The sequence below is a fragment of the Microcaecilia unicolor genome, chromosome 11 (genome assembly GCF_901765095.1).
Source record: "Microcaecilia unicolor chromosome 11, aMicUni1.1, whole genome shotgun sequence".
NCBI lineage: Eukaryota > Metazoa > Chordata > Amphibia > Gymnophiona > Siphonopidae > Microcaecilia > Microcaecilia unicolor.
In genome coordinates, this window is record NC_044041.1 from 8,180,528 (window position 1) to 8,194,746 (window position 14,219).

The following is a 14,219-nucleotide window of genomic DNA, read 5'->3' on the forward strand; positions in this document are numbered from 1 at the left end:
GGTAAAGAGGAACAGGGAGGAGGAGGGCAAATGAGCAGTGGTTAGGAGCCAAGGCAATAGTGAAAAGGGTGAGCTTTCAGCATAGATTTAAAAACAGGTAGAGATGGAGCTAGACGTACAGGCTCAGGAAGTCTATTCCAGGCATAAGGTGCCGGAAGACAAAAGGAACAAGTCTGGAGTTAGCGGTGGAGGAGAAGGGGGACAACAAGAGAGATCTATTCAGAGAGCGGAGTTCACGGGGAGGAATGTAGGCAGAGATGAGAGAGGAGAGGTAGTGAGGGGTCATAGAGTGGATGCATTTAAAGGTCAGCAAGAGGAGTTTGAACTGTATACGGAAGCGGACAGGGAGCCAGTGAAGAGATTTGAGAAGTGGGCTAGTGTAGGCATAGCGATTCTGGCGGAAAATAAGTTGAGCTGCAGAATTCTGGACAGATTGGAGAGGAGAAAGATGATTGAGCGGAAGACCAGTGAGAAGTAAATTGCAATAGTCCAAGCAAGAAGCAACAAGGGTGTGAATAAGGGTTTTGGTGGCGTGTTCAGAAAGGAAGGGGCGAATTTTGCTAATGTTGAAGATAAAAAAGTGACAGGATTTGGCGATTTGTGAATATGAGCAGAGAAGGAGAGAGAGATTTATTTATTTATTGTTACATTTGTATCCCACATTTTCCCACCTATTTGCAGGCTCAATGTGGCTTACATTGTACCGTAGAGGCATTCGCCATCTCCAGTAGAGAAACAAATACAAGGAGTTGATGTAGTCGGATAAGGTTCATGTGTTATATACACATTGGGGAATTATAGAGAGGAAAAGTTAAGTAGAGTCTGTTACAAGCTTTGGTTTCGTTGTGTTGCAGAGCTACTGTCTCTGTAGTTATGCAAAAAGGTTGTCCTAAATTAAACCACATAGATGTAGGGACAGCGGCTGAATATTATTGCTAACCGTGAAGCCTATATTGAATTCCCAAGTAGTCAGTCATGAGGGACTTTGTCAAATGTCTTCTCTAAATCCAAATACAATATATTAAGTGGCTCATCTCTATCCATTTGTTTGTTTGTACCTTCAAAACAAATGTAATAAATTGGTTCGGCAAAACTTCCTGTTGTTAAGTCCATGGTGACTTTCAAACATATAAATGGCGAGTGACTGTACTCACTCGCAAATGCGCAGTAGAGACTTCCTTCTCTGTCCCGCCCCCGCTTCAATACGTGATGATGGGGGCGGGACAGAGAGGGAAGTCTCTACTGGCATGCTGCAGGCGTTGGAACTGCTCCCCCCCCCTCCCCCGGAGCTCGCCGCCGCCCCTCCATCTGGCCGAGCACTGTGAACTTACATCACCACGCAGCAGCAGGCACATCAGCAAAGCTGCCGTCGGGCTTCCTTCTTTGCCTTTGTCCCACCCTTGCCGACGTTATGTTACACGAGGACGGGACACAGGCAGAGAAGGAAGCCCGCCCCGACGGCAGCAGCTTTGCTGATGTGCCTGCTGCTGCGTGCTGATGTAAGTTTACAGTGCTGCTCGGCCGGGTGGAGGGGCGGCGGCGGCGACTCTGTGGGGGGCTCGGAACCCCCCCCCCCCCCATTCCAAAAGTAGCCCATTTTCACGGGCTCAACGGCTAGTGTATATTAAGTTGTATCTGTCTTTATGGATAGTAATTTTTGTTTGGGTTTTTTCTTTTTTGAAATAGTTTCAACTGTTTTGCTGAGCTCTGATATGAAGCTCACCGGTCTGTAGTTCCCCAGATCATGCCTGGTGCCTTTTTAAAAACTTGATATTACCTTGCACCCTGCAGTCCTCATGTACTGTGGGTGTTTTAAAAAGAGGTTACAGATTATTAGTAATGGGTGATCAGTTTGATGTTTAAGTTCTTTTAGAGCTCTGTAGTGAATACTGTCCTGTCCTGGTGATTTGTTGCTCTTTAGTTTAAAAACATCAAAAGGGAGGAGGACCCCTAAAGGCAACAAAAGCAAAGAGTAGGTGTGAACCGAAAGAGACCTTCCTGCCAAATGAAGAGCAAAATGTCGCTTTATTAAACACCACCACACAGGACCGTGTTTCAGCGGGGATTACCGCCTGCTTCAGGGGTCAACAACTTTACAGAATGCAAAAAGTCTTCAGCGGTGCTAAGACAAGCATAAAACAGCTGGTAAAACACACCAACAAGCAAGCAAAAGCGTCACTAGAATCACTTCAGCGTTCCTCACAGCACAACATGTCAGGTGTGGTACTTAACAAAGTGACGTTTTGCTCTTCGTTTGGCTGGAAGGTCTCTTTTGGTTCACCCATACACTTTGCTTTTGTTTACTCTTTAGTTTGCCATTTTATTCTGTTACATCTTCTAAATTTACAATGATATGCTTTATTTGCTCCAAATCATACTGTCAAAGAATGTTTCCAGTGTGGGTATAACTCTACCATCCTGTTCTCTAAAATACAGGGGCAAAGAATTTAGTAGTTTTCTTTAATTAACTTTTCTTCCTTGACTAAGGAGTAAAGGAAATGCTCATCTAGCAATCCAGCAGGCTCCCTCTCAGACATTTCGCTACAAACGTATTTGTTTGTTCTTCATGACCTCTTTGAGAAGTAGAGCCTAACATCGTGTCCCCCTAGGGCTCATTAAATTAATTTGGATAGTGATAGTCTTCCTTTTGTGAACTTAAAAAAGCAAACAAGCAAACAAGCTTGACATTGGGAATGTTTTTCAGCATAGATTTCTAGAAGAGGTACATTGGAGTTTGTAGTGGGGACTCGTTTGGGGGAGTGAGAGTTACAAATAGAGTATGTGAAGGAGTGTACAATGTATGAGCTTTGATGGAGTTGTATGAGAAATCTAAATGGCAGATGAGTTTAATATGAGCAAGTGCAAAGTGATGCATGTGGCAAAGAGGAACCCGAATTATAGCTACGTCATGCAAGGTTCCACGTAAGGAGTCACAGACCAAGAAGGGGTCTAGGTGTCGTCGTTGATGATACGTTGAAACCTTCTGCTCAGTGTGCTGCGGCGGCTAAGAAAGCAAATAGAATGTTAGGTATTATTAGGAAAGGAATGGAAAACAGAAATGAGGGTGTTATAATGCCTTTGTATCCTCCATAGTGCGACCGCACCTCGAATATTGTGTTCAATTCTGGTCACCACATCTCAAAAAAGATATAGTGGAATTAGAAAAGGTGCAGAGAAGGGCGACGAAAAGTGATAAAGGGGATGGGACGACTTCCCTATGAGGAAAGGCTAAAGCGGCTAGGGCTCTTCAGCTTGGAGAAAAGGTGACTGAGGGGAGATATGATAGAGGTCATTTAAATAATGAGTGGAGTGGAACGGGTAGATGTGAAGCGTCTGTTTACGCTTTCCAAAAATACTAGGACTAGGGGACGTGATGAAGCTGCAATGTAGTAAATTTAAAATGAATCGGAGAAAGTTTTTCTTCACTCAATGTGTAATTAAACTCTGGAATTCGTTGCCAGAGAGTATGGTAAAGGCGGTTAGCTTAGTGGAGTTTAAAAAAGGTTTGGACGGCTTCCTAAAGGAAAAGTCCATAGACCATTATTAAATGGACTTGGGGAAAATCCACTGTTTCTGGGATAGGCAGTATAAAATGTTTTGTACATTTTTGGGATCTTGCCAGGTATTTGTGACCTGGATTGGCTACTGTTGGAAACAGGATGCTGGGGTTGATGGACCTTTGGTCTTTCCCAGTATGGTAATACTTATATGTATTTATGTACTGTGCCATATCTCAAAAAGATACAGTGGAATTAGAAAGGTTCAAAGAAGAATAACCAAAGTGGTAAAGGAGATGGAACTCCTCTCATATGAGGAAAGGCTAAAGAGGTTACAGCTCCAGCTTGGAAAAGAGACGGCTGGGGAGGGGTGGGGTATGATTGAGGGCTACAAAATCATGAGTGGTGTAGATCAGGTCAAAGTGAATTGATTTTTCACTCTTTCAAAAAGTACAAAGTCTAGGGGACACTCAAGGAAATTACATGGAAATTCTTTTAAAACAAATAGGAGGAAATATTTTTTCACTCAAGAATAGTTAAACCATTGAACTCATTGCTGGTAACAGCTGTTAGCGTATCTGAGTTTTAAAAGTTTTCGAAAAGCTCCTGGAGGAAAAGTTCATAGTCTGCTATTGAGATAGACATGGGGGAAGCCACTGCTAGCCCCGGTATTGGTATCATGGAATTCGGTTTCTACCAGGTACTTGTGACTTGGTTTGGCCACTGTTGGAAACAGGATACTGGGCTAGATGGATTGGTCTGACCCAATGTGGGTATTCTTATGTTCTGTGTGTGTATCTATGTGACAGGGAATGTGCAGAGGTGTATGCTTATGGGGGTATGTGTGTTGATGGAGGAGTAGGTGTGACTGGGGGAATATGTGGAGGTGTGTGTTCATGGGGGTATGTATGTGGATTATGGGTTTAAGGAAGTGAAGTGATAGGCTTTTGTAGTATATTATAAGGGAGTGTGGGTGGCAGGTGGATGTAGATGTGTGTGTGGAAGATTTTAGGGGGGGGAGTGTAGGAGTCAGTAGGTTATCTGTTCTTATGTAGGGTGTGTTGGGGGGGGGGGGTGAGTATTAGAATGCGTTTGCGTGAGTTCATAGATTTGTGTGCATGTGTGTGAGACCTTGGAGTTGTGAGGGAAGGTGTCTTGGTAGGTGCCTTTTGGTGCCATCCTTCTTCAGCTACTTTAATAATTTTTCCTGTCTCTGTCCACGTGTGTTGCTATATATCAGAATGCTAGGAGAGGGGCAGTGGTAGGAGATTGTTCAACAGTGCATGTACAATTTGGAGGATTTGGTTTCTGTTTCCTTCTGCCTTCTTAACTCACTCGCCAGGGTCTCCTGCGCATTTGACATTTCTTCTTTCCTCATCTCACCATTCATCTTCCATGTACCTATCTCTTTCCCCATGTTCAGTATCTCTCTTCTCTGTGTCCTCTATACTTCCCTGTCCAGCTTCTCCCCTGTGACCATCTCCCTGCATTCAACATCACCGCTCTATGTCCCTATCTCCTCCCCCTACGTCCAGCCATCACTCCTCTGTGTCCCTATGCCCCCCAAGTCCAGCATCTGCCTTCTGTGTTCCTATTCTCCGCCATGTCTAGCATTGTCCCTCTGTGTCAATATACCCCCTCCCATGTCTGGCATTGCCCCCTCTTTATCCATATACCATCTGCATGCAGCATCTCACCCTCCAGCACTGCCTCTGATCCCTTCAGCTCCAGCCTGCCCTCCCTCCAGCGCTGCCTCTGTCCCGTTCAGCTCCAGCTCTCCCTCTTCAGTTCCAGCCCTCCCTCTGTCCCCTTCAGCTCCAGCCCTCCGTCCAGCACTGCCCTCCTCAGTTCCAGCCCTCCCTCCAGCACTGCCCCCTCTCTGCTCCAGTCCTCCTTCCAGCACTGCCCCCCTTAGTTCCATCCCTCCCTCTCTCTAGCACGCCCCCCCCCCCCCCTCAGTTCCATTCTTCCCTCCCTCCAGCACTTCCCCCCTCTCAGTTCCATTTCTCCCTCCCTCCAGCACTGCCTCCTACCCCTTTGCAGGTCCATCACTGCCACCCTTTCCCTCGTGTGGGTCTGCCATTTTTTTCACCACAAAGATCCCTCACTGGCCTTCTTCGTGGCCTTTTCTCCTCTGCAAATGAGGAAGTTACAGCAGAAGGCAGGAGAAAGCAGAGGGGGGAAGGCCCCAGAGCAGGCCTGTGGGGGATCTTCAAGGAAGAAGGGAGGTAAGAAGAAGGGAATGAGGAGACGCTGGACTTGCAGTAATAGTGTGTGTGTGTGTGTGTGGGGGGGGGGGGGGGGGGTTACCACGGGAGCAAGACTTTTTACCACTCCTGCGGTGCGGTAAAAGGTCTTGCTCCCGCACTTATAATAAATGTGGCCTTGGGGGGGGGGCAAGTTGGGACTCTGTAGAGATCAGTGGCGTAGCTACATGGGGCCTGAGGGGGCCGTGGCCCCCCGCAGATTCACCCCAGGACCCCCCTCCCGGCGAACCCGCCCCCGCCGCGCCTACCTTTACTTTTGCTGGCGGGGGATCCCACTCCCCGCCAGCCGACGTCTTCTCAGTCCTTCCTGCTCTTCAATTTGTTTGCTGACGTCCTGCACGTAATTGTACGTGCAGGACGTCAGACTCAGAGAACAGTTCTGTTCTCTGAGTCTGACGTCCTGCACGTACAATTATGTGCAGGACGTCAGCAAACAAATTGAAGAGCAGGAAGCGACTTAGAAGAAGACGTCGGCTGGCGGGGAGTGGGATCCCCCGCCAGCAAAAGTAAAAGGTAGGCTGCAGCGGCGGCGGGTTCGCGGCGGGAGGGGGGCGGCAATGTCGGCGGTGGGGGGGCGCCGCCGGGGGGAGGGCTAAAATGTGCCCCCTCCCCCCCGGGCTCTGGACCCCTCTCCCACGGAAGGCTGGCTACGCCCCTGGTAGAGATGTTAGAGGGGTGGCAGTAAATTCAGCCAATCACTGGTTAGATGCTCCCTTATGAAGAAGAACATATGCCATGCTAGAGCATAAGTGTTTGATGAGAATCGTGGAATAAATGTACCCCCAGGGCAAAGGAGAGATGTTTTTGTGGAAATAACATCAGGCTGTCTCCTGTAGGACATTTTTGTTTGATGAGCTTTTCTTTGGCTTCACAGGACTTTTCATTCGTGTACAGAGTTCCAGCACTGCAGCCAGTTGTGGGTTGCTCTATGTTTGCTCCTCTGAAGATACTACCAAGCCAGTGTATACTGCCTTTGAAGATACCAGAGACCTGCATCTACAGGCCTTCATGGGCTGTTCCTCCAAAGATAGAGCAGCTCTCCTTGCCACCTGCTCCCCCCTTCATCCGAGATGGATATATGTAAGTCTAGGAGCTGTGCTAAAGAAAGAAATGTTATGCTAAAAAGAAATGCCATTTGTGGTTCAGTGAGAAGACATGTAAATTAACAAATAAGCAACCAACTAGCCATGATGCAGTTAGAAAGAAGCAGGCCAATGATGATCTCTCTGTACTGTCCTGCAAAGAACTCGGGTTTGGTTCCTGGCTGTCTTTCTTGTTCTTCTGTCAGGGTACAGTAAATTCATCTCACAGCTGCAGGGGGGGGGGGGGGGGGGAACATGACAGAATCATACTATTTTGCATCAGTACTTTACGTACACAAGGGAGCTGAAAATTGCCACATCAAGGGAATTCTGGGTGATGAGGTCTTTGATAAGGAAATGCTTTCCTCACAGAGAACGGACATTAAGCAGACCAATTGTAACAGTTGAGCCCTCTGAAATACTGCTGGAGGGCAGAGAAGAGGAGCGTGAGATTGGGAGAAACTCTCTTACATGAGAGCGTTGCCCCGAAAACACGCCAAGACATCAGCCCCAATTTCACTGGGATGGGCCAGGGGAAAGTCATGGAGAGACTAAAATCCAGAAAAAACAGGCATAGCATAAAAATCGAACACTGAGGAGCACATCCTGCTCTTCGTGCCTGCTGTCTACGCACAAGGCCACAGTGTTCACCTCAGTGGAGGGTTGCTCTTAGCTTGGTATTAACTAGAGGGGTGGTTGGCGGGGCCACAGTCGCTGTGTTTGTGGCCTTCTCAGAGCCAGGGGAAGGCACAACAGCGACAACAGCCTGTTCTGCTAATTTAGATACAAAGACCAGGTGAATGATGGGGCTGTAGACACTGAAAGCAGCACCTGTTTCCTGTTCCTTTAGTCTCAGGATGACATAGGCTAACCCCTGGAACAATACCTTGGAGTTGAGAGGCATTTCTCAAAATGTCTAATCACTGGTGTTCACAAAACCGACTTTATTTCTCCTCCACTTCTTGGGACCTGGCATGAGCTAATGTCAATGTGTGTTCACAGAAACAGAATGTAGAGAAAGTAGATCCCAGTGCTTCCTCATTTAATTTAATTTATTTCTAGTCCAGCATTACCAGCCTGGAAGGTCACCTGGAAATGAAACAGCTTATCTAAGGTGCTCTTATATTTGTAATATTTAGAGGAGCAGTTAGCCAGTACAATAAGTACATAAGCATCGCCATGCTGGGACAGACCAAGGGTCAATCGAGCCCAGCACCCTGTCACCGACAACGGCCAAAAGAACAAACAATTTGTCCCGCCCATCCTAGAAATACTGTATTATTCCCTCGTCCATTCAATAACATTCTATGGCTTTTTCCTCCAGGAAGCCGTCCAACCCTTTTTTGAAGTCCGCTAAGTTATCCGCCTTAACCACCTTTTCCGGCAGCAAATTCCAGAGTTTAACTCCAAATGTAAAGACCTGACAGACCCCTAAGTTCCAGCATTTTAACCATGTTCACTGGCCCCAAACCCTTCCTTTTCCTATGAACAAAGCATAGGAGCCTGAATTTCTAACACAGATAGGGAGCCTGTGAATCTTCAGAAGGAATGGACGCTAATGCTCCTATTGATCACCGTAGGATGACCTTTGGCTGTGGTGTTAATGCACTACTTGCAAATGGGACATATGTTTCTGTGATAGCCCAGATACAAAGTGTTGCAATAGTCCTGATGTGAAATAATGGATGTTTGAACAATTGTTTTCAAATAGTCTTCAGACAGGTAAGGCCAGATTTGTCTTCCCAATCTCAATTTACAAAAGTCTTTACGAGTCACATTTCATAATTGATCTTCGGTAATTGGAAACAAAACGTGAGCTGGGCAGACTTCTACAGTCTATGCCCTGATCGCGACTGAATAGACAGGGATGGGCTGGAGTGTAAATTTTAAGGGGCTTCAATGTTAGCTTCAGAACTTAGTACAAGAACAGTACTGGGCAGACTTCTACGGTCTGTGCCCTGAGAAAGGCAAGGACAAATCAAACTCAGGTATACATATAAAATATCACATACCATGTAAATGAGTTTATCTTGTTGGGCAGACTGGATGGACTGCCATCATTTACTATGTTCCATTGACAACACTGAGTCCAGAACTTGTAAGGTTTTAACAAGACCTAGAATATTACCAGCCAAAACTGGGCTACTCTCTAGAAATGTATCCAAGGATCCCACAATCCAAAGCAAATTTGTCTTTTTGGTATTCAGTTTCAAATGATGATCAAGAATCTACACAGTAGCATGTTGAGAACAGTGTTCCAGCACAACATTTATAGATTGCAGCATATCTTAAATCAGTATCAGTAAAACAGTGTCACTGGCATAAAAATAATAGGAAACGTGTAGATCCAGTTATTCTTGTCATGATCCTATCAATCTCCGATGACTAATATGAAAATTTCAAAACACATGTAATGCTGCAGGACATTCATTGATCACCTTTTGTTTTTCAAACATTTGCTTATGATCAGACTATAAAGTCATTTTATATGCTTTCTTGCTGATACTAAACAGGATTCCTCAGTATCATCTTTTGCAGTCTTACTTTAAAATCCTTGCTATCAGAAGATAAACTCTAATAATTAAAAAAAAATTGTGAATATGGAAGGTTATACGTCAGAGACTTTGGATGGAAACCTAAATAGTGCAAAACTGTATTCTGATCTGACCACTGAATCTGAGACTTTAACTTAAAACTCAGCATGGTTTTGGGAAATGGGAAATAGGGTAACCTTAGGGGAAAAAAATAGCCTTTTACTCTTGTCCCAAGATGCCATGAATTATTGAGCTCAGTGAACCATCCCATTGGATTGGCAGTAAAAAGAGTGCAAGAAAGGCAGATTTTCCTCAGCAACACTCCTACTTACAATCTCCATGACATCACAACTCTTTCTCTAGCTTTCCATGAAGGGAACCATCTAGAAAAATCCTTACAAGTGAAACTTGTATATTGTTTCTGGGGCAATAATGACTCCTGCATGCTACTGTTGTACACACCATTTCACAAACAAGAAAGAGTGGAGGCTTCAACCTGGAACATTTTGAGGTAATTATTTGAAACCATTTATATCCCACCAATCCACAAATGTTCTCACTTGGTTTCAATATTAAAGAAAACATATAGTGGACAAAAAAACAATCGAATAGAAGACAAGACAAATTACTCAGTATTTAGAATAAATATCCAGTTGCACTAAAAAGAACAAATAAGACTTTTCAATTCTCTACAACACTTGGATAGAGTGAAGGCCTTGTGTCAAAAGCCTGACAAAACTAGAAGGCCTGTAACCTCTTATGAAAGGTCATAGCATTGATTTTATTTTGAATATATATTAGGCTGTAGGATGCTGCTGTCCATAGAGAACCTCCGTTACAGTTATGGCTGTCTAAGGACAACAAGTATTCATACAGCCAAATAGATGGTTACTTTCCAGCTGTGGGTTGCAGAAAATTGTCTATATCCTTAAACCATACCACAACCCTCAAGGATATTCTGGCAGAGGAGGATTGTTGTTGAAGCACCATATGTTCAGATTTTCTAGCACTGTTAACCAGAGGCGCTTTCTAACTTTGTGGCTAGATCAAGATAATAGTTCTTGATAAAAGTATGGACAGAAATCGACATCAAAGCGTTACACATGTCTGTCACTGAAGAGAGACGGTCTCCGATGTCACAGAAGTAGGATCTTCATCTTCCTTGGATACTGGTTTCCAGATGGCGTATAACCATCAGAGCACAATGGAAAGTGGTGACAGTGGATACCAGCAAGTCGAGTTGGGGGGGCTCATCAAAGTTCCATGTGACACAGGGCACTTGGACGGAACAGGGGTCTCGGTAGTCAATAAATCACTTGGAGCTTGGGACAGTTCGGAATGCCTTGTGTGACTTTGCTCCCTTTCTGGCGGGGCCTGGTCCAAGTTTTCTTCAACAATGCAGCAAGCAAGGTGGGACGTACAGTCATCCGATAGCCATGGAAGAGGCATTTCTTATGAGCTGGGTGAAGAAAAATCTTCTCGTTCTTGTCGGCAGCTCACATCACGGGGTCCTTGAATGTGGAGGTGAACTTTCTCACAGGCACTCCTTGGACCCAGGAGAATGGAAACTATCTAGCCAGTAGTTTCAGCTGATAGTGAATCGATGAGGCTGTCCACTTCTGGTTTTGATGGTGACAAAAAGGAAATGCCAAAGTGCCCAAGTTCTTCAGCCATTGAAAAGAACCGGGCTTGCTGGGGGTTGATGCCCTACTGCAACCCTGACCAGAGACACATCTACTATATGTCTTCCCTCCTTGGTCCATGGTAGGCCGTGTCTTGAAAAAATTGCATTGCACCAGGGTTGAATAATTCTCATAGCCTTGGATTGGCAGCAGAGACTGTGGTACGCAAACCTGATTCCACTCCGTCTTCCGCAGGTACATGGCCTACTGAAGCAAGGTCTAGTAGACATGGAGAATCCATGCTCATTTGGTCTTTTGGCTTGGTCATTCGGCAGTGCTCGATTACAAAATGTTATTCGGATTTGGTCATTGCTACCTTGCTTCAGGCTCAGAAACACTCTACATCCATGGCATAATCGTGGGTGTGGAGGACGGAGCACGGAGGTATGATGTACCTGTTAGCCTGGGATCATGCAAGATTCTGTACTCTCACCAATTCTATTCAATTTGTTTCTTAGTCCCATGGCTTTCTTGATCCAGTCCTTAGGAATTTACCTAGCAGGACCAGAGCAGGTGAAGGTGAAGAACATGGCAGGGATTATATTGCTTCAGGAGATAGTTTCAGGTTGTCTTTTTAGAGCCTTCCCAGGGTAGTAATCCAGCTCTTTTTACTTTGCTAGTTTTGCTTCAGTCTGTGACAGAAAAGAAGGCTATCCTGAAATTGTTTTTTTGATAAGAAACACATCCTTTTTTTGTGGCCAGAAAATGAACAGTTTCACAAATGTCACTAAACCAACTCGTCTGCACTGGAAGGCGTTTCTAGAGCTGAGGCCTAGAATTTTAACTTCAGGTGCATTATTTTTCCTTTTCCTTGTAAGTGTCTAGTCACATTTAAAAGGAATCGTCATGTTTTCCTGGTCCCTATTCAGAGAATTTTCTTTCCGAAATATGTTACTTGATGTCTGTGGGATTATGATAAAGAAGATTAAGTTTTTTTTTGTTGTTTGATTGGTTTACCATCTGAAGAGCTACTCCTATAGAGTAATTGGCTCTTTTTTCTCTTCTTACAATGCATTTTTCCTGTCATTTTCTTGAATTTCTAAATATAAATCTATTTAAATTTATAAGAAAGGTACACAGATGAGCAGGAGCACATGCCAAGAAGAGGAATGAGAGGTACCAGCCCGTTCCTAGCACATCTGCAGTAAAAACTGCAGCTGCCGGACTCTGTGGCCTTTATTAATTTCCAGGTATTCATAGGAGAAAGAACCTTTGATTCATCAGTGTAATCCAATTAGAGCTAAGGATCATCACTGCTCGCTTATTACCACTGCAGCTGTGATTGCTAATCAGGATTTCTAGGTCACCTTTCATTATGCCACTCCGTATCATCTGATCTCTATAGAGAAAAATTAGCTCTTGTGGAAACGTGCAGAATTGTTTTCTGGTCATCGAGAATGATGTAGAATAGAAACTCATGACAAAAGAAGATCTGAAAATGGTTCAGCAACCACCCTTACACCACTCCTACCCCTACATCCCCTGCCCATTTCACCTATCTCAACCTATTTCCTAACAACCACATCTTACCTCTACTATTGCTACAGCTGTGTTCTTTCTGTGATACTATGTAGTTCCATACTATGTAAGCCGCACTGAGCCTGCTACCGAGCGGGAAAGAGCGGGGTATAAATGCAATAAATAAATTAGTTCACAGACTTACACAGCAGTAGAAATTTCATTTAAAAGTAGAGAGAGGATCATCCTCATACCAGGATAAACTATAAAACAGCAAGTCAGACGGGACAGCTTTACATTTTGCGCGTTGAATTCTGGGGCTTGTAGTCCTTCTGTTCCTTTACTTTTGGAAGCAGTTCTACGCAATGCATAATTTGTATAGGATTTTTCTCCTGTTTAGAATATGGCTGAGAGCTGTAGATCACAGCATGTTGCCTACATGGCTGGAAGGAGACAGTAGCAGTGGAAGCAACAGCCTGCATTGGCTGGAAGGAGGGTAGCGACAGTGTTAGGAGGGGGTGACAGCAGGAACAGCTTTCGTCACGTGTGCCCTGACATGCCTATATTGTCATGTGTGACTGCTTTGTGTGGGATGTTTTAAGCAGTGCTTTTTTTGTAGAAAAAAAGGTGCTGGTACTCATTATGGGCGGGGTCACCACATATGGCTCCACCCCTATGATAGCCACACCCACATTAACCACACCCCCTATACCAGCCATGGCGCATATAAACAGACATCATTGAAAATATTATAGTACTATAGGAGAAAAAAATAACGTGATTTTTTTCATGATAAATAATCTCTGTAAGCTCTTACAGCTCCAGTATACCCAGTTCAAAATAAGACAGCCAATGTAAATTCTCAAATTGGACATATTACACACACTAAAATGAAAATAAAATGATTTTTTTCTACCTTTGTTGTCTGGTGACTGTTTTTCTTTCCATATTGGTCCCAGTCTGTGATTCTGCTTTCCTTTGTTTTCGCTTAACTCTTCTGTGCCATTTGTCATTTTTGTCTCCTTTTTCATTGTTTCTTCAATATTTTTCAGGCTCTCTCTCTGTCCAGATTTAATTCATTCTTACTACCCATTCTTTAATTTCCTTCATTACCTGTGGCTTTTCATCTTTTCCTCACCCTTGTTCTCCCCATGCCCCTTCCTCTTATTCTCCTGTCTTTCTCTATTCCCCTTTTCCATCCAGCAGCTCTGCTTTCTCTCCCCATCCTTCCAGTGTCTCCCCTATTTCTTTCTGCATTCTTCCATCCAGCGTCTTCCCTCTTTCTCTTCCCATCCTTCCATTTTCCCTCTCTCTCTCCCCATCCTTCCATCTGTTTTCCCTCTCTCTCTCCCCATCCTTCCATCTGTTTTTCCCCCTCTCTCTCCCCATCCTTCCATCTGTTTTCCCTCTCTCTCCCCATCCTTCCATCTGTTTTTCCCCTCTCTCCCCAATCCTTCCATCTGTTTTTCCCCTCTCTCCCCAATCCTTCCATCTGTTTTTCCCTCTCTCTCCCCATCCTTCCCTCTGTTGGTTTCCCTCTCTCTCCCCAATCCTTCCCTCTGTTGGTTTCCCTCTCTCCCCAATCCTTCCCTCTGTTGGTTTCCCTCTTTCTCTCTCTCCCCAATCCGTCCCTCTGTTGGTTTCCCTCTTTCCCTTTCTCCCCAATCCTTCCCTCTGTTGGTTTCCCTCTCTTCCCAAT

The 14,219-nt window shown here is 44.7% G+C and overlaps 1 protein-coding gene across 1 annotated transcript in view; it reads left to right on the plus strand.

Moving 5' to 3' along the window:
- The window catches only part of LOC115479887 (mediator of RNA polymerase II transcription subunit 13-like), a 130,286-nt gene that overhangs the window by 48,358 nt on the left and 67,709 nt on the right, over positions 1-14,219 (plus strand). The window contains 1 exon segment of the mRNA XM_030218194.1: positions 6,639-6,844. Within this exon segment, the coding sequence (XP_030074054.1) occupies positions 6,639-6,844 (206 nt within the window).